Source organism: Phycodurus eques, chromosome 14 (genome assembly GCF_024500275.1).
Source record: "Phycodurus eques isolate BA_2022a chromosome 14, UOR_Pequ_1.1, whole genome shotgun sequence".
Lineage (NCBI taxonomy): Eukaryota > Metazoa > Chordata > Actinopteri > Syngnathiformes > Syngnathidae > Phycodurus > Phycodurus eques.
In genome coordinates, this window is record NC_084538.1 from 1,855,633 (window position 1) to 1,881,990 (window position 26,358).

At 43.9% G+C, this 26,358-nt stretch overlaps 1 protein-coding gene across 5 annotated transcripts; it reads right to left on the minus strand.

Moving 5' to 3' along the window:
• Window positions 1-1,611: 1,611 nt before the first annotated feature.
• On the minus strand, window positions 1,612-25,315 carry rab11fip5a (RAB11 family interacting protein 5a (class I)). 5 transcript variants are annotated; one of them, XM_061695862.1, is made up of 6 exons: window positions 24,738-25,315; window positions 14,253-14,770; window positions 12,581-13,025; window positions 8,605-12,003; window positions 6,720-6,831; window positions 1,612-6,614 (listed from the first exon to the last, which is right to left on the minus strand). In XM_061695862.1, the coding sequence occupies exons 1-6, from the start codon at window positions 25,082-25,084 to the stop codon at window positions 6,357-6,359; spliced, it is 5,079 nt and encodes a 1,692-aa protein (XP_061551846.1). In that variant the 5' UTR covers window positions 25,085-25,315; the 3' UTR covers window positions 1,612-6,356. The 5 variants fall into 5 exon arrangements, with proteins under 5 accessions (XP_061551846.1, XP_061551845.1, XP_061551848.1 ...); XM_061695861.1 differs by having other exon boundaries at window positions 1,612-6,831; XM_061695864.1 differs by lacking the exon at window positions 24,738-25,315 and adding an exon at window positions 21,602-21,688 and having other exon boundaries at window positions 1,612-6,831.
• Between the last annotated feature and the right edge of the window lie 1,043 nt (window positions 25,316-26,358).

The following is a 26,358-nucleotide window of genomic DNA, read 5'->3' on the forward strand; positions in this document are numbered from 1 at the left end:
GTCGCCATAAGGATGTGTAAAAACAAAAAACAAAAAAACAAAAACGCTGGGTCAGCCCTTTTAGTATTAAAGGCTATGATTAGTGGAAGATTCCAATTAATACTTCTAATTCTGTCTTCATCTTGTTTACCAGATAAAACTATACATATGGTTGGAATAATTCCATGCATATTGAATTGTAAACATAATGCGCTTTGTCAAAGATCTTCGGATTGTACTGAATTGTTATTATTTTGAACGTGGATATACCGGGGGGGGCATGGTTCACTTCAGTCCTTTGCCGTCAAACTCGGAGCTCAAAACCTATTTGGGAATGTGCCCAGTGATTTATTATTTTGGTCGTTTTACACGACATAAAAAGTCATTAGAGAGGGAAAAAAAAAACCAACAAAAAAAAAACGACTTCTCACTTGAGCTAAAAACTATCGAAACTACTGCAATCTTACAGAACATTTTGTTGGCGATGTTCGACAAATGTTACCTGCTCGAAACGGAACGGTTAGATAATTTCACATCCTGTCAAAATATTCTTCCGTTTGATTAACCATTAACGTTTTAATGCTTAACAAAATCGCTGTTTGGAAACACCTTTAGCTCCTTATAGTAGCTAGCTAAAGGCGCACTTACCATCGCTTACCTGGTGCATTGTGGGTAATGTAGTTGCTCAACTAGGTTTTGCATTGGACTCATTCAGTTGGTCCAGGAGCTTTCTTCTTACATTTCCCAGAGAATTCGGAGTATTTGAAAACAAATTCAATATCATGTCAAACTATTCTTGGATTTTATAACTGGCAATGTTTTAATGACAAGCAAAATCGCTGCTCAGCAAAACGTTTACCTTCATATCATTAACGTTTACGTTTCGTTTTAAAATGGCAAAGTGTATAATGGGTATTGTAGTTCTTCAACCAGGCTTTTCCTCTGGCTTATTCGGTTTGACCAGGGAGCTTGACTCCATTTCCCAGGAAAACGTGTATTTGACTATCTCCAATGGTTATCAGTGAACAGGAATAAATGTAAACATCATGAGTCATATTTTAAAGAGCACCTGGGAAGGATTATAAACCCTTATAGTGATGTTTTCCCCCACCCTGTATTTTATAAATGTATAATCTGAAAAAAATATATAAATTAAATTCTAAATGTTATACCTAGCCGGCACTCCTGTGTGAAGTTTGCATGTTCTCCCCCGTACCCGGGTGGCTTTTCTCCGGGTACTCTGCTTTCCCCCCCCACCCCCCCTCCAAAAATAAAACGTGCACGTTAGGTTCATTGAAGACTCTAAATTGCCCGTAGGTGTGAATGTGAGCGCGAATGGTTGTTTGTTTCTATGTGCCCTGCGATTGGCTGGCGACCGGTTCAGGGCGTACCCCGCCTCTCGCCCGGAAATTGCTGGGATAGGCTCCAGCAGCCCGCGACCCGGGTGAGGAGAAGCGGTGAAGAAAATGGATGGATGGATGTTATGCCGTCGGTATTTCCTGTCAATATAATGATTAGAACAATATTTTGAGCTGAGTGGGTGAAATTTGTCTTTGGGGATTAAACTGAGTTGACTGGAATTCATTCAAAATGACAAAAGACGCAGCACAAAGAGAGACTTTGAGGCAAACGTACTGTGAGGAAGAAACACTAAATATTCTTTATTAAATATACAAAATTGTGTGAAACATAGTTGCATCATCACTGCTTGTAAACGTTCCTTTCCAGATCGGGCCTGGAGAGGCCTGCACCGCCCACGACAAAATACATTCGGCGCATCAAAAAGTTTTCAAAATGGAAGACAAGGTGTACGGTGCATCCGCAAAGTATTCACAGCGCTTCACAGCTTTTTCCACCTTTTGTTATGTTAAGTGAATGTTTTCCCCACTTGAATCATGAGAGATCTGAAAATGGCCGCTTGAGAGGAACGGGCAAAACTTGGCTGTAATGGTCCATCAATAAAATATTGACCACTCACTTGATTGTGCATTTGTTAACACGAATTCTTGTCCCGTATTAGGGTTGGAACGACTAACGATTTGTTTTTATAGTCGACTATAATGTGATGGAAGTTGAGTCGAAGTTTTTTCAGAACAGCGCGGCCCGACCTTTTTTGAGCCATTGACCGTTTTCACGTTAAGACATATTTCCGCACACAGGTACAGAAGCAGATAAAAACAAACAAACCGTCATTGTTCGCTATTCCCAACCGCCACCATTTGACGCAGACGTTTGCAGACCCTGTCGCCTTGTTGGGCGGACATTTCGCTACTCCGGGTAGAATGTTAAAATCCGGCGACAGCCGCAGACGGGCAAGTCGAAAGCCTTCTGTAAATTCGTCAGTTGGAAGGCGAGATTCCAAAAACACACGGGATTAACGACGAGTCGACTCCACGCGTGAATAGTCGATGCGGAGTGCTGAAGTCGACGAGTTGACTTGTCGATTAATCCGCTTTTTTTTTTGCGGACAATCTGGGAAAATAAATGGTGTTTTTTCTAAGCTTACTAAAATGTGGAAAAAGTGAAACGCTGTGAATACTTCCGTGCATCTGGAAAACAGCCACAGTGCTTCACTTTTAGAGACTTTTAGAATTAGGAGGGGAAAAAAAAGAAAAGAATTTCATCTAATTTAATGTGGAAAAAGTCCAGCGCTGCCACTGCTTTCCGGATGCACTGTATTGGTTGATAAGTGCAGAGTCGCGTGTACCGTACGTCTACTCGTGGCGTTTGGCGACGTCAAAGCGCAAGTGCGACGTGGTGCTGGCAGGAGTCACATGGTGATGATGCCGCTCAAAGTGGCGTCGCAGCGGAAGACGTCTTTACGTTACGCTACCGTTGTGCGGTGAGCTCAACCAGCGGTTCTCAAACTGGGGTCCCTGGTCCCCGGGCTTTGTGGATTCATTTGCAATAACAGTGGTGCCTTGATGTAGACAGATAACGCAACAACACTCACAAGCATATTACTTATCCTCTGCGAAGAATGACTACTATTACTGCACTGCCCCCAGGTGGCCAACGTGCGTGCACCAGAAGGAGCAGTACGCGATGTCCATTGAATTGACGCAAACAATTTTTCTTGGCATAATGACATCACAAACATTTTTGTCTGGTTTTTTTTGGGGGGGTAGAGGCGGGGGGGGGGGGGGGGGGCAGAGGCTGTAACGGATTAATATTCATTTCTATTCATTTCAATGCGTTTTGAGTTACGAACGTGTTCACAGAATCTTAATTAATCTCATATGTCAGGGCACCACGGTATGTTGTACCGTTTTTAAAAAGTTCATACCTGCTGTACATAAAGGGACCAGTGTGCCAACAAAACAAACTATACCAATTACTCCTCCCTATGGGCATATGAAGTCTTTTTTTTTCGAGAACAAAAGCAAATTTTTTTTCCAAAAATATACTGCCACAGATAACTCCAAAGGCATCTTTTTCAGAGTTAAGGGCGTAGTATTGCAATAATAAAGTTGTATTTTTGAAATTCGCTTGCTTCCCTCAATACTCTTTGACTTGAATATCATAATATTACGATTTTATCTTGGAAAATATGACTTTATGCTCAGAAGATTATGACTTCTTAGCCCGATCTTTTTTTCAATTCTTTTTTGTTATGACATAACTTATTTTCTGAATTTTTCAAAATTTCTGCGGCATTTACTGATGTTTAATTGGCATTAGGATTCTGAGGGGTCCCGGAAAAATGTTTCCCCATCAAAAAGTTTGAGAACCTCTGATAGACAACATCGCATTTTATTAGCTTAAGTGCTCGATTAAAAAATTAACAAAAACATGAAAAGAAAATGAAAACTAAGGCGCAGTTGGCATTCGGGTTTACACTGTATGTTTAAATATGTTTTACTCGGTGGCAAGCAGAAGTGGGTTGTTATTCAGAATTGAGAAAAAAGCTTCAAATGGGACAGAAAGAAGCATTCGCTCGCTGGCTAAGAACACTTTTTGTACATTGGTCAGCTAGCATAGCACAGCATCAGCTAATCGAGTAATTACAACGCCGAGTTCTTGTACTGCTTTTCGTCAGTGCACGACAAGCGAGAACTTGTGGGATGAAAACAAAATGAATCCAACCATAAATACAGACTTTTCTGTTGCACATTTTCTATTTAATACAGAACAGCTTTTCAACTGCGAAACTGAGATGTATAAATGAACCTAACGATCCTATTTTGGGAGTCATTTCCTTCATCAAACAGCCAAGTGACCGTGCTAATTAACTTTCATTGGCCTATGGGGCATTTACGATTGAGCCCGGTGAATTCTGCCTAGCAACAAGGAGCCTAGCAAATGTGACCAGCTTCAATCGATCGCCGTGACTGCGTCTGCTACCAAGGAATATTAGGGCCACACCAAAACGAAAAAAAAAAAGAATAATCTAAGACTTAAATCATGATCCTACAAGAACATGTTTTTTTTTCTAAATGAAGTCAGATTTTTTCCCCCAAAGAAAAATACATTTTCAAGAACAAAAACTTAATTTTACGAGAATAAAGCTGTATATTTTTGAGAAAAATAAGACAAGAACAAAAATGTTGTTTGTGTTTTTGGAAAAAAAGTCATGTTTCCTACAAAAAAGTCATTATCTTTTGAGAATAAATTCGCAATCTTATTAAAGTAAAGCCACGTTTTCAAGATAATTACGAGAAAACAAATGCTGTCTATTCTTGGTAAATAATTCAATCTGCCGAGATTTTCCGGATAAAAAGTAATAAGAGAAAGAGTTGCATTATGAAATTAAACTTCCTTCACTTCCCCTCATACAATTACAATTTTATTCCTGGTTTATCATGTTTTTCATGAAAGAAAACAACTTTATTCACTTAAAAACTTTTTTTTTTTTTTTTCACTTTTTTTCTTAATCTATACTTATTTTTTTACCAAAAAATAGACACCTTTATTCTCATAATATTCATAAAACTATGCTCTTGTCAAATTAAAACATTTTCTACAAAAATGTCTTAAGTTTTATCTTTATTCTCATAAGAAGACAAGTGTCTTTAAGTGTGGCCCTAATGTAAGTGAGCTTAATAATGTTCCTTTTTTGACGTAAAACAAAGCAGATTGCACATAGAATTTGGAATAAAAAAATAAAAAGCTTTTTTTTTTTTTTTTGCAGTATTTAGCCTAAGGGGTCGGTGCCCCTCCAATCTTTTTCTTGCAAAAGTTCTGACTTTGAACAATTATTGCCTTCAGTTGTGTCTTTTCCTTCTCCACACGTCGCTGTAAAAAATGTCCAGCAGTTCCTGATGAAATCGACAAATAAGGTTGAACAGTCTGCATTTGTGATCAAAACAGGCAAGGTGAGGTGAAAGGGATGTTTTGTTTTGTTTTTCTCCACTCCCCGCCCCTCCGAGTCGGCATCCAACAACACGGCTGCTCACATGTCCGCCATGTTAAAACCCAGCAAACGTGCCGCACGCGCCGAGAACAACCTGAGGACCAGCTAAGGATCGGCGAGCACGTCCGGAACACTGCAGCATCTCGAAACCAGTGGTTCTCAAACTGGGGTCCGGGTACCCGCGGGGCTACACGAGTCCTATCTTGGGGGTCCGCCAAATAATTTGCAATACATTATCACTGTATGTCATATCATTTCAAAGCGGGCCAATAAAACTAAAATAATAATGGTAAGGTGACAACTTTTTTCTCTCATAAACGGGCATATTTTTATTTCCTTTTGCTTTAAGGGGTACAGTGAACCCCAAATATTCGTTGTTTTGCAGGGGCGGAGCTACCTGGTGGCCAGGGGTGGGCGCTGCCATCGTAGAATTAAAGTCAGCGGCGCGCCCCTCATGTTTTTCTAGGGGGGAAAAAGTTCAATCCTTTTCTGAAATGTTACAGACAAAACCAGTAACTGAATCATAATCAGTTTAAGTTTGTGCATTTTCTGCCCTATCAATTTGAAATAATGTCCTGTTTTTGAATAAAGACATGGAAATGAAAAAAGTTTTTTCATCCGATTCATCCAAAAAAATAGACAGATTAATCGATTATTAAAATAATCGTTAGTAGCAGCCCTATATGACTTTCTTGCCTTGTTAAACCGTGACTTTAATATCATAATTTGTGACTTCATCTTGGAAAAATACAACTTTTTGTCCAGACAAAATACATAATTGATCATGTGAGAATTTCAACCGTTTTCCTCCCCAAAATATGAATGTGTTATCATAACATTACAAACTTTCTCTTCGTAAAAGGTAACGTTTTAATCCCGATGGCATTTAGGGGTACGCGTTGTAATCATGTTCTACTGGACCCAAAAAGTTTGAGGACCGTTGCAAAACGCTCGTATCAAAAAGGGACACCGTAGCAGTGAAGAGACTAAAAAGCTGTTGGGGGGGGGGGGGGGTTGGGTGCCGTCATTTGAGCCTAGAGCGCACCTGCAGGAGGGTGGGCTTCTGCTCCATGATGCGCACCAGAAGGGTGTCAATGTAGTCCTCCAGGTCCCGGACCTGCGGCTTCAGCCTACGCAGCTCCACCTCCCGCTTGGCCAGCAGGGCGCGCTGCTGCTGAAAGGCGACCTTCTGCAGCTCCAGATCGGCCTCGCGCCGCACCAGAAGCCCGATCAGCTCGCTGTGGGTCAGGTGGTAGTACGAGCCGGCGCCCTCTGTCAGGATCTGAAAACGAAAGGCCGAGGGAATGTACGTACGTGGCATCCGGAAGGGATTCGCCAGCGCTCGATGCACCGTGTATTCGAAAAAGCCCGAAGAATGAAATGTAACCTTTTCGCCGGGCTGGCCGCTCCTGCCGGGAAGGACGCCGGACTTGATCTTCTCCAGGACCGAGCGGCTTTCGGCCAGCGAGCCGCCGCTCAGGGGCCGCACCGGGTGGGGGCTGCAAGGGAACGCCACAAGGGGCAGCGTTACAGCGGGCTCTCTGGTCTGGGTGCCATCCAGGGGTGGTCACGGGGGTTTACGGACTTGAAAAAGCCACTGAATATGCTGTAGTATGCATGCCAGACCAGGAGTTGGCGATGTCCTCCATTTTAACAACTGCCTTTTTAAAAAAAAATGTTTTTACCATTCACACAGAAACAATAATTGAGGAAATGCGTAGAATTTGTGTCGAATAATCTGAAAAACACAAAGAATTTTCATGCATTTTGTGAAAATTGCATATAATATGTCTATTTTTTCATTAAGATTTTGCTGACATTTCTGTGATCATTTTGCTGAAAGAAATTTTTTGTGAACATTTTGTAGAATTTAGTGAAAATTGTGTAGATTTTTGCAAAATTGTTGTAAACATTATGCAGGAAGCTTTGTGAAAATGAAGAAATTTGAAGAATTTTTGGTGAAATTTAGAATTTTTTAGAAAATTTATTTAGACTAAGAATTTCTGTGAAACTCGAAATTTGCACCTGAAAATGTCATGTCGATTATGTTTGCCAGAAACAAAATACGCAAACACTTTTGTTCATGTTCTATTTTGTGAGAATTTCTAGGAATATAAAAATCTTTTTGTGACCAATTTGTAGAAATTAAATTCCCATAAATAATATGCCTCCAACTGTCCACTATTCAGAGAAGCGTTGTCAAACGTATCGATAGCGACACAAAGACAAAAATAACATTGTTAGTCCTCCATTTTTTTCCTTGGTTCTTTTTGACATAGCCCTCAAGTTCGTATTTATTTTTTTCCGGTGGGGGATATTCGGTACAGAAAAGAGGTCCATGGAGGTCCAGGGGCGAACTCGCTATGTCCCACACGAAATCTAGTAAGTAAGGGACAGCCACGAGCTACTCCGTGAACAAATACAGCGGAGCCCAGCTTCTGGCTGTCGGACGTCGTGTACAGCATCTCGCAACGACCGTTTCCTGAGTGAACGAGCTACTGTACGTTTATTGTCCACGAGGTACCATTTGCATATTAGTATTTCATGAATTCATGTATTTATTTATTCACATTATTCCGTCTCCGAATCCTCCAGGATGACACCAGACAGTTCTACCTCCCACAATTTGAGAACGGTTACCAGGAGAAGAAGGTTAGGTAGGGCGCCTCCTTGAAGCCGTGAAAATAAAAAGTTAAATGAGCCCAAAGTCGTTTTAATTGCGTGCCTTTATGCAAAACAAGTAGAATTGTGTTAAGAAGTGTGTTATTGCCCCAGGGTGAAAAGGAAACGCTATCGGTGGCACAACACCTTTTTTGGGGAGACAAAAAAAAAAAGTGTGAGAACAGGTCCTGCGAGGAGGGGGGATGGTGTGTGCATGAGTGTACGTGTGTGTGTGTGTGTGTGTGTGCGTGTAAGACACAACAGGACAGGAAGGGGTGGAGGTGGGAAACGGGGGGTTGTGTTAGGAATCGGGTGGGCAAAATAAAAACTGCTAATTGGCCCGAGGCAGTGTTTCTCCTCCCATTACCACGGAGACAGGACACACACACAAGACACCCACGGAGGAAATCCCGGCAGGATTAGTGTGCGTGTGTTAAAAGAGAGATAAAAAATGAGAAGGTCACACCACCACCACCACCACAGAGGATCCCCTTCAGAGTCGGCAACACAAAGGAAAAAGCAGGTGGAAGCAGCTGAAAGGACCAGAAAATTCCGGAAACTAGGACGGAAGGGGGAAAAGGTAGTTCCCCCACCTGAGCGGGCAACCTCACCTGGGCTCCTGACGGGCGGCGTGCTGCTGCCGGCTTTCCTGCGCCTCCTGAGAGTTCAGCGTGGCAGGCAGCGGCGAAGCATTGGAAAGGAACGAGGGGAAGCAACTACTTTGACGGGTTAGCGGAGGGGCGGAGGAGGTAGAAAGGGAGGGGGAGGCAGGGGGTGTGGATGGTGCCTGGAGGGGGCGGGGCTCGTTCCAGAAGGACAGTGGAAGGGTCTTGTCCCAGGCGAACGTACTCTCAGACTGGGTGCGGTGCAATGTGGGGCGTTGCGGCAATGGGTTATTCATGAACGTGTCATCGAGAACCTCGTCGGGCTTCGAGTCTGTTGAAGTTGCCGGAAGAACTTGCGAACTCCTGTGGCCCCCTTCTGGGAAACGCGTATCTCGTCTGTCCTCCATCACCAGAGCCAACCAATCACTGATGTGTGTGTTGATGTTTGGTCCACAATCGGAACGGCTCACTGAAGCACCAGCGGCTTCTGTAGCCTCGCCGAACTCCCCGAAGATGGTGGAGTTCTCGGAGCCCCGCCTCTGAGTGTGCTTGGATGCACCGTAATGGTTTTGAGATAGGAGGAATGAGGGGACGCTCCTCGTTCTTTGGAATATTTTGGGAAGTCGTGGCAGAGTGTTTTTCACAAACATGTCATCGAAAGCAGTGAACTGATTGACCCCGACAGGCTTCGGGTATGAGTCTGATGGAGTTGCAGGGAGATCTTGAGAACTCCCGTCATGCCCTGCTGTTAAACTTGACTCACAAGAATCTGTGAAACCTGGCTCATGCGGATCTGGTCTGGTGTCCGTCACCAGAGACAACAAGTCATTTTGTTTTTTCGTGTCATCAGGAGAACACTCTGGAATCACTGCAACACTGGTGGTATGCGGAATCTCTCCTAACTCCCTACAGTTGGTATCGACAATCCTCTCAGTGGGCGTGGCTACGTCGTAATGGTATTGCAAGTTACCGTCGAGGCTTTGGAGAAAACTCCTAGTGCTCTGGCATATTTGAGGGAGAACAGCGAACTGATCGCCGTCAACCGGCTTCAGATAAGAGTCTGTAGGGGTCACGGGGAGGAATTGAGAACCCCCCTCATTCCCTGCTGTGAAGCCTAAGTCACAAGGATCTGTGAAACCTGGCTCAAAAGTATCTGGTCTGTCCTCTGTCCCCAGAGACGATGAATCAGGCTGGTTGTTTGCGCCACTGGTAGAACCCACAGGGCTCACCGAAGCACTGGTGGGTTCCGGAATCTCTCCTAGCTCCCCACAGAAAGTGGATTTCTCAGAATCTACCCTCTTAGTGGGCTCGGACACGCAGTTAAGGTTTTGGTGGTCCTGCCAGTTGCTGTCGAGCCTTTGGAGAAAGGTGCTGGTGCTCTGGGATATTTTTGGTCGTTGTCGTGAAGTTTTTTTCACAAACATGTCACCCAGATCGGTGAACTGTTCACCCTCAATGGGTCTCTGATATGAGTCTGTATGAGTCACAGGGAGAACTTCAGAACATCCGTCGTCCCCTGCTGTGAAACCTGGCTCAAAAATATCTGGTCTGGCCACAGGCAACAGAGACAACCAGTGAGTTTGGTTGTTTGGCTTATCTGGAGAACCCTTTAGGCTTTCTGAAACACCGGGGGATTCTGAAATCTCTCCTTGTTCCCCAAAAAAGGTGGATTTCTCTGAGTCGAGTGTCTCAGAGGGCTCAGATATACCGTACTGGTTTTGATGGCGTGCCAAGTTGCCATTGAGGCTTTGGAGAAAGCTCCTGGTACTCTGGGATATATGTGGGAGTTGTGGTGGAGGTTTTTTTACAAACTGTCCGTCGAGAACAGCGAATTGGTTGCCCGCAACAGGTTTCGGAAACATGTCTGTGGCAGGGAAAAATTGAGAACTCATGTTGTCCCTTGCTGTGAAACCTGGTTCACCAGTATCTGGTCTGCTTTCCGGCACCGGAGACAACCAGTCAGATTGGTTGTTTGGTCCATCTGGACTCACTGAATCACCAGCAGCTTCCCGAATCTCTCCCAGCTCGCCACAGAAGGTCGGGTTCTCAGAGTGGAACCTCTCAGCAGGCTCGGATACCCCAGAGGATTCTGAGGGCGCTAGAGAATGGCAATTTTGGTCGTCTTGTGAGCCGGCGGTAACGTAGAGGCTTTGGAGAAAGCTATTGGTGCTCTGGTTAAAAGATCCAAAATGCTTGAAGGGTACAGGAGACTCCCAGCAACCCTCCTGCATTTCCTGGTCTTCAAAAGATGAGGAATGGCCAATTCCTGGTGAAGAGGTGCGGACATACAGAGATGGTTGGCCACTGGATTCACCTTGAGGTACCCCTTCATTCTCGTCGTCAGACAGCGGAGAGATGTTGGAATTTTGCTGTAGGTCCAGGTTCTCTGGCGTCTGCATGTCTGCAGCTTCTAAACCCGTCGTCATTCCGGTAGACATGGTCGGCGGTGGCGTAAAGACTAGCGACCCCTCTGAGTCCCACCAATCCGAATCTTCACTCTGATTCACAGTTTGTTGGGCTGAATCAGTGAAAAGCTCATCTGTAGAACTAGAACCCTTTGGAGTGACAGCCGTTTGGGCCAAGATCTCCAAGCTGGGAACAACACTCTCGAAAGTCTGTGGCTCGGTTTCATCCGAGGAACATGCTGAGAACTTGTCTGACGCCGAATACGAAGAGAAACAGGAGAGGAAATCATCTTCAACCGAACTACCGAGACCTGACGAACCAGTGGGATCTGAAAAGCAGGGAGGCATGTTAGTGGTGCTGTTAGCTTTATGCCATTCAGGGGCCGGGTAGAATTCCGAAGAGACAGCAGATGTGCTAAAGACGTACTCAAAGCTTTCATCCTCTGGGATCGGGTCCAGAGAGTGGAGGTGGCCACAGTTCATGTAGTTGCTCAATGTAACACCTTTGGTATTCAGGGAGTCAATCCCTTCATCGCTGACATGTTCCCTCTGATGGACACTGGCTAAGCTGTCCGATGTTTGGCCTTTCGGCCCTTGCAGCCTGCAAGTCGCAAACTCCTCAAAGGAATCGTCCCATTCTCTATCAGGTTGCTGTTCTTCTGCAGATGTAAAAGGGTTGGAATACTTCTTGCTTAAAGGTATTTTCTCTTTCATGGATGTTGTTGGTGCAACTCTGCCCATTTTAATGACAAGGTCTTCGGTAGTTGGACTGTCCCAAATCTGGGTGATTGGGTGACTCGCCTTTGGAAAGAGTTGCTCTATGGGTGGCCGAGAACTGGAAAGAAAGGGCAGAGGGGGCGGCGAGGCATCGTAGATAACGTCTCGCAAGAGGAAAGGGTTGACTGGTGACACGGGTGGCGAGGGACAGAAGGGATTAGAGTGGTGCAATGGGGAAACGGGCGGCTCAGTGCTGGGGTCTAGTTTAGGAGGCGGCCCCGGGCTGTGGAAGGAAGCGAACAAAGTCCACTGGATTAGTGCAAGTCGTTCACACTGAACTGAACTGAAGGCCTCAGCAAGGGGTTTGCTCTTCCACTTAGTGCTGATGTATTGTACATACAGTACATACAAGGTGAGAGGCGTAAGGGCTATCGTCAGGGCTAGTCTCTTTTTGTATGGTTTCTCTTGGTTGCACCGCTTCCTCTACGTGTGGATGTTGGATTTTTTTTTTGTTGGTCTAATCATATTTCAACCACTGTGTGCTGCCAGGTCAATCTAAACTACCCATAGTCTTCAGGATCAGTAGTGCTTGACCATGTAACTTAAACTATTAGGAATGAGACTGTTTCAGATCAGATCAGATCAGATTTCAAATTTGTCGTCACAGCATTGACGTCATCTTTTTTCTGTCCTCTGGTTGGTCAGAGAAAAACCTGTTACAGCCAACTTCAAATCCAATCGCATCTGTCGCAATCTTCACACAATAATACATTTAATAATTAGTCTCTCTGGTGAGCATGTTGTATGTACGTAGCAGCAAATGCTTGGCCCGCTACTGGTCAATGCATTGGGAGACTCACCTGGGTTTACTGTGCAAGTCCATGGACCGGAACCATCCTTTGTGTTTCCCCTCAGTGCCAGGGTCTCGTTCGGCTTCCTCGCGCTTGTCTTCTCGGCCCAGCGCGGGGCGGTTTTTCTCCATGGCTGCCGCGATGGCCGCGCCCTCCTCCTCACCGGCCTTGTCGAAAGACCACCGCCGTCCGTCGCCCACGGTGCCGTGCAGGGGGTCGGCTGAGGCCCGCGGGCGGAGGTTCTGCAACGACACCGAGAGAGGCAATGTCTTCTGCGGGTGCCCCACGGCCAAAGAAGCGCCCGGGGCTGCCGAGGCCTGATCCCGGGGCTGCAGCTTGTGCGATCCGTTGACACCCGCGGAGAGCTGAGGCACGGCTATGGTGATTTCATTGATCTCGTCGCTAAAGTCACAGCGCACGGGAGATAACTTGGGTGATGCGTCTGCTGTGCGCTCTAAAGAGATGACGAGACACACCAGGTCATGAGGAAACAATTCAAACGTCAGTTTTTTCAAATGCAGCATCAGCCTCAAGTAGGATGTTTAAAACTTCCCACTTTTATAAATGCATCATTAGCCCTAAATTGGCTAGAGTGACCCTCCACTATTGGTGTGGGATGGGGACCAAGCCCTGCTCCGAATAGCAAAAGGCTGTAAGTGATTGACATCCGACCAAAAAAGGTTTGTTATTGCCTATAAAAGCCACAAGATGGTGGCAGAGCACTTTTTTCTCTTCAACACAGCTATGGCCTGACTAGATGAAGCTCTTGCCCTCAGTTAAACATAGTTGCTTTGCACAAAGATGCCACTAAGTGGCGCAAAATCAGTCTTTTTGTTTTGGAATTATATATATTTTTTGGACGCACCATTAGAGCCAAGTGGGCTACATAAAACTTCAGAGTTTTCTCAGACGCAGCATAAAACCCGAGAGTGACATATGGAACGTCCGAATTTTCTGGATTGCAGCATGAGACTCAAGTGGGATATCGGGATTAGCCCCAACAGGGACATTTCAAGATCGCCAGTTTTACTGAGTGCAGGATTTGACCCAAGTAGTATGTATTAAACTTCCCAGGTTTGAAATATGGAAGCTGAGTTCAATAAAACTCGGAGGTTTAATGCCTCCCACGTGGGTCTAACGTTACAGTCAGGGATGTTTAAAATATCCAAGTGAAAATGTTGGCATATCTCATTTGGGGCTAATGCTGTATTCGGAGTTTTCTTGAATCCGAGTGGGATCTTTCAAACTCCCCACTGTCCTTGAATGCAGCATCCCTCCATACTTCTTTTTGAGCGATATGTTGATGACAAATGTATGTAAACAATGTGTTATCCATATTTTCTGTGTTTTACTAAATGCATAATTTGACCCAAATGGGGTTCGACAAAACTCAAAGAGTGTTTGGAAAAAACTCAGAGGTTTGAAATAGCCCACTTAGTCTAATGTTGCGTTCAAGAAAACTCAAAGATTTAATATATGCCACTTGAGTCGAATGCTGTATTCAAGAAAACTGGGAAGTCTGAAAAATCTCACTTAGGTATAATGCGGCATTCAAGAAAACAGACCTTTTAACGGTCCCATTTGGGTATAATGATGCATTTGAGAAGACTGCGAATATGTTGAAGTCAAATGTACTGTATTGTAAATAAGATGTAGTTTATATTTTCTGTGTTGACGTCACCTGGGCTGTCAGCGGTCAGGTTGCTGCTGTTGCTGGGCGAGTTGGAGAGGTCGGAGACTACAACGCTGATGCCCGCCGTGGGGCTGAGGCTGCCCCCCCGCGACGACTCGCTGCTCTCAGAGCCCAGCGACGTACTGGAGCGCGTGTCCGACGACTTTCTCAGCTTGCCTCGGAGGAAGAAGGTCCTCATCTTACTGCGCCTCACTTCGCCGCCCTCGTCGTCCTCGTAGTCCTCCTCGCCGCCCCCGTCGCTGGGCAAACGTTGACGCATGCGGCACAGCGGGTCGGCGCCCTCGGGCAGGGTGGCGCCGGGGGCCGAGGTGGAGTCGTCTTCACTGGATCTCCTCTTGCCCCTCATGCGTTCTTTCAGTTTGCTGAAGGTGGAAACGCCCCCTTTGTCCTTCATGACCAGGTCGTACATGCTAGCCGTCAGGTTGTTGCGCGTGAACTGGACGCTAACTTGAATGTCGCCTCGCTCCTTCTCCTTCTTGCCCGTCTTGGAGTTGAGTCGGTACCACCTGGACATGCACACAAAAAAATACAGTGCTACCTTCACTTATGAATTGAATTTGTTGAGTGACCACGCTCAAATTCAATGTTCCCCATTGAGATGATTTAAAACGCCATTATAGTAAACCCGCTCATATTCCCGTTTTGCATATTTAAATTTTTTTTTTAACAGAATCTATGCTCCATTATTTGCTAAAAAAGTTTCATTCATTGGTGGTGTTTCTCCATCCATTTTTGTGATGTCCTGTTTTGTTGGCAGCCCTCGAATGTACCACAAGCGTTCAAACTGAAAATATCTTTTTACTTATCGATATGCAGCTACTAATATCCCCCGTTGTCTACTTTTCCACTATCTATTATTGTGTGTAAATATCAAAAGGTGAGTTTAATGACTTAGACTGTTTGTGTCAAGTGCTAGTCGGGATATTTGTTTGCCTATGTGTGATAGCACATCAATTTGTGATAGCGCGTTAGTTAGGCTAGTATGCTAGCTAATACTGTTAATAAGCCTCATGTGAAGGTAGTTTGTTTGTGTTGAATAATTTAACCACTGAATACTTTCGTCAATGTAACATGGCTTCATGATTATGTACATGCTACTTGCGTGGTGTTGATATTTACCTGATTAATCTTTATCTTGTTACAGACCACAGTATATAAATCAATCCAAAGGGAATACCAGTCTCTGTCTATGTGCTTTGCTGCCATCTTTTGGCATCTATATGCAATTACAAACCCCTTTAATTTGCAGATTTTCACTATTCTTAGCAGGGCTGGTTGGTTACCCACCGCGAATAGTGGGGTTCACAGTTCATCCATTCCAGCCCCCCCAAAAACACCACAAATTGTTTTGCTACCACTGTATTGTAAACTAAAATATAGAAATGTGATAAAATATAATAAAAGAGACTATGAAGAAATATGAAGTGTAAATATGACGAAAGTCACACGCATAGTAGTTCAGTTGTGCATTTGTTTGTTGATGTGTGCTTTTAAGGGTGGCATGGCCTAGACAGCGACATCAGGAGCGCTTACTTCAGCTGCGGTTGGCCATTTTCCACGTAAACATCTGCCCCATGCTCCTTGCGAGTGTTTTCATTTTGTATTTGTGTATTTGACTGTTGGTCCCGTTCAATAAACAGATGAAAGTGCATCACTGAGTGTGGCTCTACCCACCCTACTCGTCATTTTTGGAGCATAACTTTAAACTGGGTCACAGGCTGAAGAGAATGAGTGTATTGTTAGTGTGGACAGGGCTAATCCAGCCAAACAGAGCCTTAGTCTGTGTGCGCGCGTCTAGCAAGACATCCCATAATACCTCATTACTTTCCATGTCAGCAGTAACAAGGAAGTGAGGCAGTCATACCTTACAGTATAAACCTGTGGCATCTGTATGCACTTGAAAAAAAAAGTGCAACCTGAAGCACACGTTTGGTGGACTTTCCTTCCTTAGTTAACCTATTGAAGTCATCCCTCAGATAAATTTGTTCCCCCCCCCTCGGTCACACACGGCTGCACGTGTACAAGTTGAAAACACGTCCTCTTCCTATGTCTTGTCATTAACGCTAACAGCCACAGTGCATAGTAGCAATAAACACAACTACAAATAATCCACAGAGGTAAAAAAAATAAAAATAAATCCACACACACACTTCAACACATGCATGTAATGACAACGTGTACTACAATTATTGTAATGTGACATGTTTTTGCAACCACCACCACAGTGCAAAACAGAAATTATAAACAATAAAAATAGAAATAATACACAGTTTAAAAAAATGGATGTTATGCTCGGTCACATTTGCATGTCGTACGATTATTGTAATGTGATCCTTCTTCCTCTTCCTTCTGTCGCCTCATACAATTTAAATTAAACACAGCCACAAGAAATAAACCACAGTCGAAAATGTTCACAGTCATAAATGGGTCACAGGTGCGCAATGTTCAGCTCATATGATTATGCCACCGCTCCTCTCGCCAGTTCTAAATTCAACTTCTGCTGGAAATAATAAACAAAACAAAACCCACAGCTATAGTCACTACGAGTGATGTCCTTAAAAGGGGGCGTGCCTTAGCTCTGAAACAACAGGCATACCGAACACACCTTGACCGCACAGATGCACGAATCGCGTGTGCTTGGATGAGTCTGGTGTGGAAGAACGAGAAATATGGCAGTTGAAGGATCAGCGTGGGAGGTCGAAGTGTAAAAATAAGAGTGAGTAAAAGTCAGCGTCTGCTTTGATTAGGACAGGGGGAAAAATTAAATAAAGCACCAGCTCTCGGTTTCGATTTTTTTTGTTTTGTTTTCTTTGCTAATGTTTTTTTCCCCTGGAGCACATCGCACCTCAACCACAGAAGAAGAGGAAGAACACAAACCGACACTCATGTCACAACATGTGCGCAACTCTATATACCATTTGCATCTCTATACAAAGACGAGAAAGATCAGTGATCGACAACAAGTAAACATCTAAGACAAAATGTTAAAAGAGGCAAAAATATACATGAAAATGTAAGTAAACTGCATTTATTTCCCGCCCTTCTATGTAAAAACCACATTATAGGACGATCACCATCAAAAGAAAAATGTAGACGTTTTGATGTTTTATGTTACATGTCCTCACCTTAATACCTTTTACATCGTCATATAAAGATACATTACATAAAGATTATCACCGAGTTGTTGGATCACGTCAACAATTAAAACAAAAAACGATTTAATTTAAACCGCTGTGATAACCCATACTGTGTGCGACAAACTGACTTGAAAAGTGGATCGTTTAAAATGCGAAAACCAAACCGGATGATTACCATCAGGAAAAGAAACAAAAGTAACCAGCAGATGTTACTGTGGTTTTGATGTTGCTTTAGCTGTCATATTTGACTTCTTTATCAAAATATGTTATCACAGACAATGTGAGCAACATTTGTACAACAACAACAACAACAAAAAAACCAAGAAACAAACAAAATACATCTAAAATAAAATAAATAACAGTCTGCTTCTCCTTGATGTAAGATGAGTTAGCTTCTCCTGCTAACACTGGAACGCTATCAAAATGGCCACAAAGTTGAATTCAAAGTCGAAAATAAAATCTCAAGCCCTATTGTCTTTGTTGGCCGGAAATTGGAATAACTTTAATATTTGTCACAAGAAAATAAAACTTATTTCACTTGAATTGTCTTGAAGGGATGTCTGATAATGCTGTTATATCAATAGTTGAAATTTTACAGACATACAGTACCTACTTAATGGTGTTTACAATTCTACGATAGCATAAATTAGCAGACAAACAAAAGATGAGTCATTTCCTTGAGTTTAGACGCTAGAGAGAAGCTAATGTTTTGCATGCTATAAAACACCAAACTGTTTACAGTAGTTGAGTAACAAGTTGGCACACTTAGATTGTGCTTGATATCGCACTTTTAGTACACGCCAAACTAGTCAGTTTGCATCATGTGGTATTTAGCCTTAAAGAAGTTAGCGTGCTACCATGTAGCTTTTAATATGACATACCTCGACCATAGTGTTAGCATGTCTTGTTCACATTGTTGACATAACAAATGATGACATAACATGTTCTATTAGTACTATAGCTTCGCAATATACGTCACATTTTCAGTCGCAAGAAACTAGCCAGGGACGCAATAAAACATACCAGTCGGGGTAGTTATGCGGTCCTAACGTTGGCCTCCATTTCAGCACCGAGCACACACTGGCGCAGACACACTGACACGCACGCTAAGTGAAGAATGCCAGAGAAAACAATGATCTGCACTGAGGTGGAGTCTCTCTCACACAAATTGGAATGTTGACGCGTCTGATTGCCGCACGACAACCAACCAACGCCTTCCGGCACAACTGAAAGAATACATTATGAACCTTCACACTAAGCCTAACCCAACCCAACCCTACCCTTAACCCACCTAACCTCCTAATCCCATAACCTTAGCCCTCACTCTCCCCGAACCCTAACCCTCTAACCCTAACTAACCCTAATCACCTAAACCCAATTCCTTGCCCTAACTTTACTTTACCCTTATCCTATTCAATTTACATTTCTAACTACAACCCCATTATCCTCTAACCCCAACCTTTAGCCCTAACCCTTACATTTTCAAACATAACCCCCAGCCCTTACCCTCCCCTCCTAGGCCCAAACCTAATGTCTACCCTAGCCCTAACGCCATTTAATTGACATTTTTAAATTGATTTCAATTACATTTTGAACCCCGATCACTAATGATAACCCCCCAATTCCCACACCCTACTCTAACCCATAACCTCCCAATGAAGCGTCGTACCAGTATCACTAGTGCTAAGCAGACTCCCTCTGGTGATAAGTGACAGAATCACTAAATTGAATGTTCAAATTGTGCATAATGTTACAGTGGCTTAGACTTTTTTTTAATTTGTTGTTTTTATTCAGTAACGTTAACAGTTAGACTTCAGTTGTATTTCACTTTAAAGTGTGATGCGTTTGCATTTCAGAACTTTGCTTTTGAACATTTACTTAGGAATTTTTCTCATTTAACTTTTATGTGCAATACATTTTAATCCAGTATATGCGGAACATGACGTGACCATCGCGGAAAACGGGATAGCTGACTTCCTGTGTATGCTACACTAATGAGCACATCTCGGATTTATGACATGTTGGAATCCGAACTTGCTAAATAATGTTTTCTTCGTGGCTGTTGTCTTCGTACAAAAGTTAAATACGTGTATATCGTTTCTTTATACAAATTTGATATATGTAAACACGAACGAAGCCTACAAATCGGATATTGTCATCCTTGGTGGGTCTGTGGTGAAATCTTGTGTTAAAAAAAAAAAAAAAGACATCGGAGACGTTTAAAGTTCCGGCGGTTGCTTTGATCCGGGAGGAAGTCCTTTTATCCATTTTGCCGAATGTAAGCAGCATATATACCGGATTGAAGCAATATTTAAGTACAGTTTTTGATTCCCCTATATTTAAGTGTAGACTTGTTCAAACTGGGCATAATGTTCCAGTGCTTACAGTTTACAATAATATGAAATATACGTTTTAGGACTAAAACCTCTGCCTCGTTTTTGATGAACATGCTGTGGGTTAGTTATTATGCTACTGGATTTTAATGTTGGTCAGAGAGCCAATTATTTTTTTGCGGTGCGGCCTATTCTAACCCTAACCTTTACCCCACCCTAACATTTATTTGGTACAGTCGAGGGCGTAAACCATAAAATAGTAAATCAGTGAACCTCAAAGGAGGCATAAATAGCAACAATAGTGTGATTTGTTTTGAGGAGTTCTTCAGCCTCGTGTGGTTCTGTGGGAGGCGTGGACTCAAGTTTCCCGTCCAACAATAGAAGCGCGTTAACTCCCCTCAGCCAAGGCGGAGTTCACATTCCTAACGCAGCGGCCGACTCGAGACGTTTCTCTCCGTGGCCTACTTCCTCCTCCTTCCAGGAAGCATTCAGAATGATGAAGTCTATTTTAAAAACTAAAATTGTTGCTGTGTGCAATTTGCGCTTCATGCAAAAGGCGTTGTGGCAAGCACACACATCAGAACTAATGTTAGCATCGAGCGTTCTACTTTAACTGTCCGAAGAGTGAGATGTGCGCCGCCCCAACAGCGATGGTTACGCCTCAATCTAAAATTAGCGTTCCCTGCTAACTGTGGAATGCTGACACAAAGCCTGAAAAGCTCAGTTGAGTGTAAAAGACATGACAAAAGTGATTCGTTAGTTTGAGATGTGATAGAGAGTAGAATTGCATTGGCAGGTTTGAATGCTAGCAAATGGCAACAGGAGTTAGCTAAAGCTTAATGAGTTAGCATTTGGCGGCTAATATGAATTGCACACACTTCATTCATGTGTGATTAATCTTAATCATCTGCATTTAGCATATAGCGTACTTTAGCTTAAGTTAGCACGCTGAATGTTTTATAAAACAGAATTGAGAGGCACTATGCTTTGTTATTAGCATTGTTTTAGCGTAAGCATCCACAGATGGCAGAAATCTCGCCTTCTTAATTCATTTTGACGGCGGGCGACAGTTTGTAATGCTCGCTGGCAACACTTACAGGAATTAAATGCATCGTGTGAACACAAACAACCTTTAACGTTGACTAGACAATGGAAGCTAACGTTTAACATCTTAAACAAGCTAGTTACGTCATGCTATCAAAACGGCCGGGAAGCTCAATTAAAGGTAGGACAAAAATTAGTTAAATGGTGAGTAAAATATAGTCTGAAACATGATTCACGATGAAGTTAGCGGAGTTGGATTAATCACTGGCAGGTTGGGATGTGCGCAAACACAAACGGACACAAACTGAATCTTCACCTACCGACAACATTTGGCTTAGGTTCGCACGCTGCTGCTTAGCTTTTTATAAAACAGCATTGAGAAGTACATTGTTTGGTTGCCATCATTGTTTTAGCACGAGCGTCGGTGTCCGATGATAGCAGAAATTTCACCTTCTTCTTGATTTATTTTGAGGTTTGGCGAACGTTTGAAACGCCCACCGACACTTGCAGAACTTAAACGACACGGACCGCACGGACATCAATACCTGTCAGCATTAAATAGACGCTAAAGCTAATGTTTAGCAGTTAGCTACCGAGACAAACTGGACTTGCTCGTACTAGTTTCCGGTTTAAATCAAAAGCGCATTTAAGAGAAACGTGTTGCTTTGTACTTAAGCTTTATTTTAGCATGAGTATTCTTAGCACACCGATGTCAGAAATGCAGCAGCGAACGTGGGCCCTCAAAACAGAGTGCGCAGCACATAGAAAAGGGGCAGTTTGCTGCATCAACTTTGCCCACGCACAAGCACACAAGTTAGCCTACCATGCTGGAGGCGTCTTCTGCGAGCCTTTTGTTGTCTGTTTTTAAAATAAATGTTCCAGGAGCTGCAGAGCGCAACGGCGCATCTGCTTCCCCATCTTGCAAAAACAGGAAGTCAAAAGCCCCGCCATGTCCCGTGGTAGAAACCTCTCGAAGCGGATCAACTGATAAACTGTGTCAGAGTCTACTGGAATTTAAACATGGATGCACGTAACACTGTGGAGTGACCACAAGTCAGACCCTACGACAAACAACACTGTGGAGCTACCACATATCAGACTCTATTAGATTCTACATAGATACAACATTGCGAGAAGACCATGGAGAGTCTACTCCACACAACATTGTGGAGTGACCATATGTCAGTGTTCGCTGGAATGTAAACATTGATGCAGACAACATTGTGGAGCGACCAAGAGTCATAGTCTCCTCCACATATTAAAGAGTGACCACAAAGCAAGTTTAACAGAAAGTAACCACACAAGATTGTGGAGCGATCACTTGTCAGAGTCTACTGGAATGTAAACATGGATGCACAAAACCCTGAGGAATGACCACACATCAGCGTCTACTCGACACAAAATTGTGGCGTGACCAACATGTCACAGTCAACTGGAACATATATATTTATGCAAACAACATTGTGAAGCAACCAAAAGTTAGAGTCTCCGACAAACGACGTTACAGAGCGACCACAAGTCCGCGTGTACTCCACACTAGGACGGTCTGTCACTATAGAATATGTTTACAATCGATTCTCCTATTGATTATTGACCACATAATCAAATAATATTCAACCTCACCCCCCCCCCAAAACATGTTTTTTTTTTTTGTTTTGTTTTTTACTATTAACATGCATTCTATTCTCATTTATGAGGTATTTACTTCCTTAAACTGCATAAGTTGGTATTGAGCGTATGATATAAATTTGGTGTACAGAATTTGAGTCAACAAAATGCAAGCGCGATTAGCATTAGCCTGCTTGTGATTACCATCCATCCATCCATTTTCAACGCCGCTTATCCTGGTTAGGGTTGCGGGTCACTCATAAATCATGTTATATGTGCATTACACATCTAACAGTGTTTTAAAAACCACTTACAGATGGCCCTCTGTTGTTTTTGGTAACGCTTATCAGTGGCCAACACTGCGTCCGTCAACAATAAATGTCCGTGGGAAACGAAATGTTCGGGCGGCGCAAACAGGGTTCCGTGCGGAACTTTTTCTTTTGGGGTCCCGGCGGAGCTTCGAGGTAGAAATTTTGCATCAACCTATTATTGAAGTCGACTTAGCCGAGCCCTACTCCACACAACATTGTGAAGCAACCACAAGTCAGAGTCTACCAGAAAGTAAACATGGACACACACAAGATTGTGGAGTGTCAGCTAGTCAGCGTCTACTAGAACGTAAAGACAGATGCACAAAAACACTGCGGAACGACCAGCTGTCAGTGTCTATTCCACACAACACTGTGGCGTGACCGCGATAGTCTACTGAAACATAAATATGGATGCACACAACATTGTTCAGAAACCACATCAGTCTAATCCACAAAACATTGTGGAGTGACAACAGGTCAGAGTCAACCAGAATGTAAATGTGAACTCACACAACATTGTGGAGGACTAAATTCCGACCTTGATTGAAACCAAAATGTAACTTTCGCTGCAAACATACACCTTTTATCAGCTTTCTGTGGGGCCCAACAAAAACTTTACTTCGTCTACCAGTCTCACCGACTGACGAGAAATTTGCCGAGCAGGTCTGTCATGACAGGACGCACGAAAAAAACCTCAAGGACCCGTGACCCAAATTGAACAGGAAGTCGGCCATTTTGTTTCCTTAGGGTGGCTTCAACAACTCATTTCTACTTGATTGAAAGCAAAATGTTACTTTTGCTGTAAACACAGCCATTTAATTGCCATTTGGGGAGCCTCGCCAGGCCCAAAAACACCAGACCATTGGACAGGGGGGAGTTAAAGCTAAAATAAGAATAATAATCCCCTCTGCCACCAGTTGATTCCGTAGGGTAGGTTTGGATTTCAAAATATCCCAAATGGCGATGAGCCACTTTATTCAAAACTAAACGCAAACCGACATAACGGTTTATTCACATTTTGGGGAATGCAGAAAAATTGCCCTCCATCACCAGTTTCACTGACCGATGCAAAACTCGGCGGGTAGTCTGTCACGCCGAGAACCTGTGATCACAGATCGACATGAAATTCGGCGGCCAGGCCCGTCACAACAGGACGCATGAAAAAGTCCGAAATTGAACAGGAAGTCGGGCATTTTGTTTCTCGTAACATTACAGCCTTAAAAAAAATAAAATAAAATAAAAAAATGGCCTCAGGTCCTGACCCCTGCTAAACGGTTACTACTTTTACTTGCTTTTTCAATGTTACGTTCAAATGATGTTTTCGTGATGATATTAAATAGTGACGTGCAAGTACGGATACCAGGCATTTGCATCGGGTACTCGTGGTTGCCGGTAGCAACCACCGTTAATTAAGGCAAAAAAAAAAAAAAAACGCACATCCAGTAAGTCCTCCTCGCCATTAGTTGGCGCTACGCTGCGGCGGTTTGATACATCAGCAAATCATCGTGTGCGTCAGAAAGAATGAAAGGTCTTTGCTCACAATTATCATTGTGTTCGCTGAAATTTGATACCTCAAAGTTACTAGTGCTATCAGTGAATACTTGCACTGGTATCGGTGTGAAAACATCCCTTAAATGAAGAGCTACATTTGAGCGCCATGATGGGACGTGTCAACAAAAACAACGGACTGGACGTGGGCGGAACCTCTGCAAAGGCCTCTTTGGGCCTCAAGCTTTTTTTTTTACTTGGGGTCTGCAAAACAACACGCCAAAAAAAAGCTTTTAGTCAAGAGGGCCCACCAAACTGTTAGATAATCCCTGGAATTGGGACAGGGCGAAGCGGCGTAATCCCATCTACTTGAGCAACAACAAGAACAGATGTGTGTGTTCTAGAAGGTTCTAGAAGCGCACGAATCTGCGTGCGCGTGAGGGTGTGTCGATGCAGCAGCAGCAGCAGCAGCAAAGTGTTTACATCCACAAACGTGGAGGAGGAAACCCGTGACGCGTTCACGGAACATGGGAAAAAAGAGCGTGTACGTACTGGTTTTTCACGCCGCGGCTCTCGTGGAAGAGTTTCCGCAGCTGGATGAGCGCCTGGCCCAGGAACACGTCGAGCCCGATGTGCGCGCGGTGCATGACGGTCAGGACGAGCTGCGGCCCGGCGTCCGTGCCCGTCCCGGTCCCCAGGACGCCGGGCTGCAGCTCGAAGCAGCACTCCTCGCGCCACTCGGGCTGGGTGGTCTTCTCCGCCACGCGCGTCGAGTACTTCTCCTTGGCCAGCTGGATGACGGCGTACACGTCGCTGGTGCCCTGCTTGCCCTTGCCCCGCAGACCCCTGCCTCGGAGCACCGTCACCTGGACGTGCGTGGGCACCCATGGCTGCTCCATCCGCCGCCCCCCACCCCGCTGCCCGTGTGTGGAGCCTGCTGGCGGTGGCTGCCGTGACGTGCCCCCCCCCCCCCCACTTCCTCCCCCCCTCCCCTTCCTCCAGCCGCTTCACACTTCGGCGGCTCTTCTTCTTCTTCTTCTTCTTCTTCTTGTCCTTCGGCGGGGTCTGCCGCTTGCCGGCCGAGGAGTGGGCCTCTCTGCGAGCAGCGACGTCACGCCTGCTCCGTCCGCCCTCATCATCATCATCATCATCCTTCTCCAGTCGCGCTGTTCCACTTCCGGGTCCTGCAGCAGCAGCAGCAGCAGCACGCTCTGGACACTTCATTAGGTACATCATCATCATCAGGCACGTGCACAGACATTTTGGGGGGGGGGGGGGGCAGGTGCCCAAGCCAAAATTATTCACATAATTTAAAAAAAAACAACAAACTGTAGTCCACAGTATATTTAGGTTGTGTAGTTATTTTTGTTAACAAAATCAACATAGTCAATAAAACAACTATTAAGGAGTTGAAGGAACACTATATTGTAGTGCTTCTCGACCGTTTTATATAAGGTGCTACCTAAAAAAAAGTACTTCAAGTCCCGCCGTTATGACCAACAATAAAATACAGTACCAAGAAGGCACGGGGTTTTGTTCCTACAAAGTATATTTAATATATATTTTTAAGCCACTACAATACTATGCACAGTTTCAACATATACTCTGCTCAAATATAGGAAAAATGTATAATTAAATAATTGCTGACAAAAGGTCAATAAATATTAAAAGTTTAAAAAGAAACAGTTCTGGAAAATTACGTGTAAAAGTATTGTACTAAGAAGTTAAATACGACTGAACTGTACTTAGACTATGATGAGGGCAGGTGCTTGAGCACCACTTGGGGTCTATGTGTGCACATATGACTGATAACAATATTAAGAAATAGAGCTTAAAATAGCAGCTGAATTTACGAACGTTATGAGCCGTAGTGAATAGCTGTTGCTAAAGTGAACAATCCATATTTCGCCTCAAAAGTAGAAAAATAATAATAATAGACTAGCGCCACATGTGAGAGTTATGAAAGTGTTTTGTTTTTTTCTTCAGAGGCCAAGATCCCATCAACAATGACCTGCAGTGTTCCCTTTACACTTCCGTACTCTGTATTGATTTTGAGGACGACATAAGCAAGGTTCTCGCGCTAGCTCGAAAGTCTCAAAAGTCATTTTGGAACATGTTTCTTCGGGGTTATATTGAAAACTGTGGCCATTCTACGTCAGGACGAGAAAGCTGT

Excerpts from the sequence above, each read along its gene's own strand:
- rab11fip5a (XM_061695861.1), bottom strand. The coding sequence starts at position 25,084 with ATGGAGCAGCCATGGGTGCCCACGCACGTCCAGGTGACGGTGCTCCGA. Across the intron at positions 14,771-24,737 it reads AGCCGCGGCGTGAAAAACCA|GTGGTACCGACTCAACTCCA; the intron begins GTACGTACACGC and ends GTGCATGTCCAG. Across the intron at positions 13,026-14,252 it reads CCTGACCGCTGACAGCCCAG|AGCGCACAGCAGACGCATCA; the intron begins GTGACGTCAACA and ends TCATCTCTTTAG.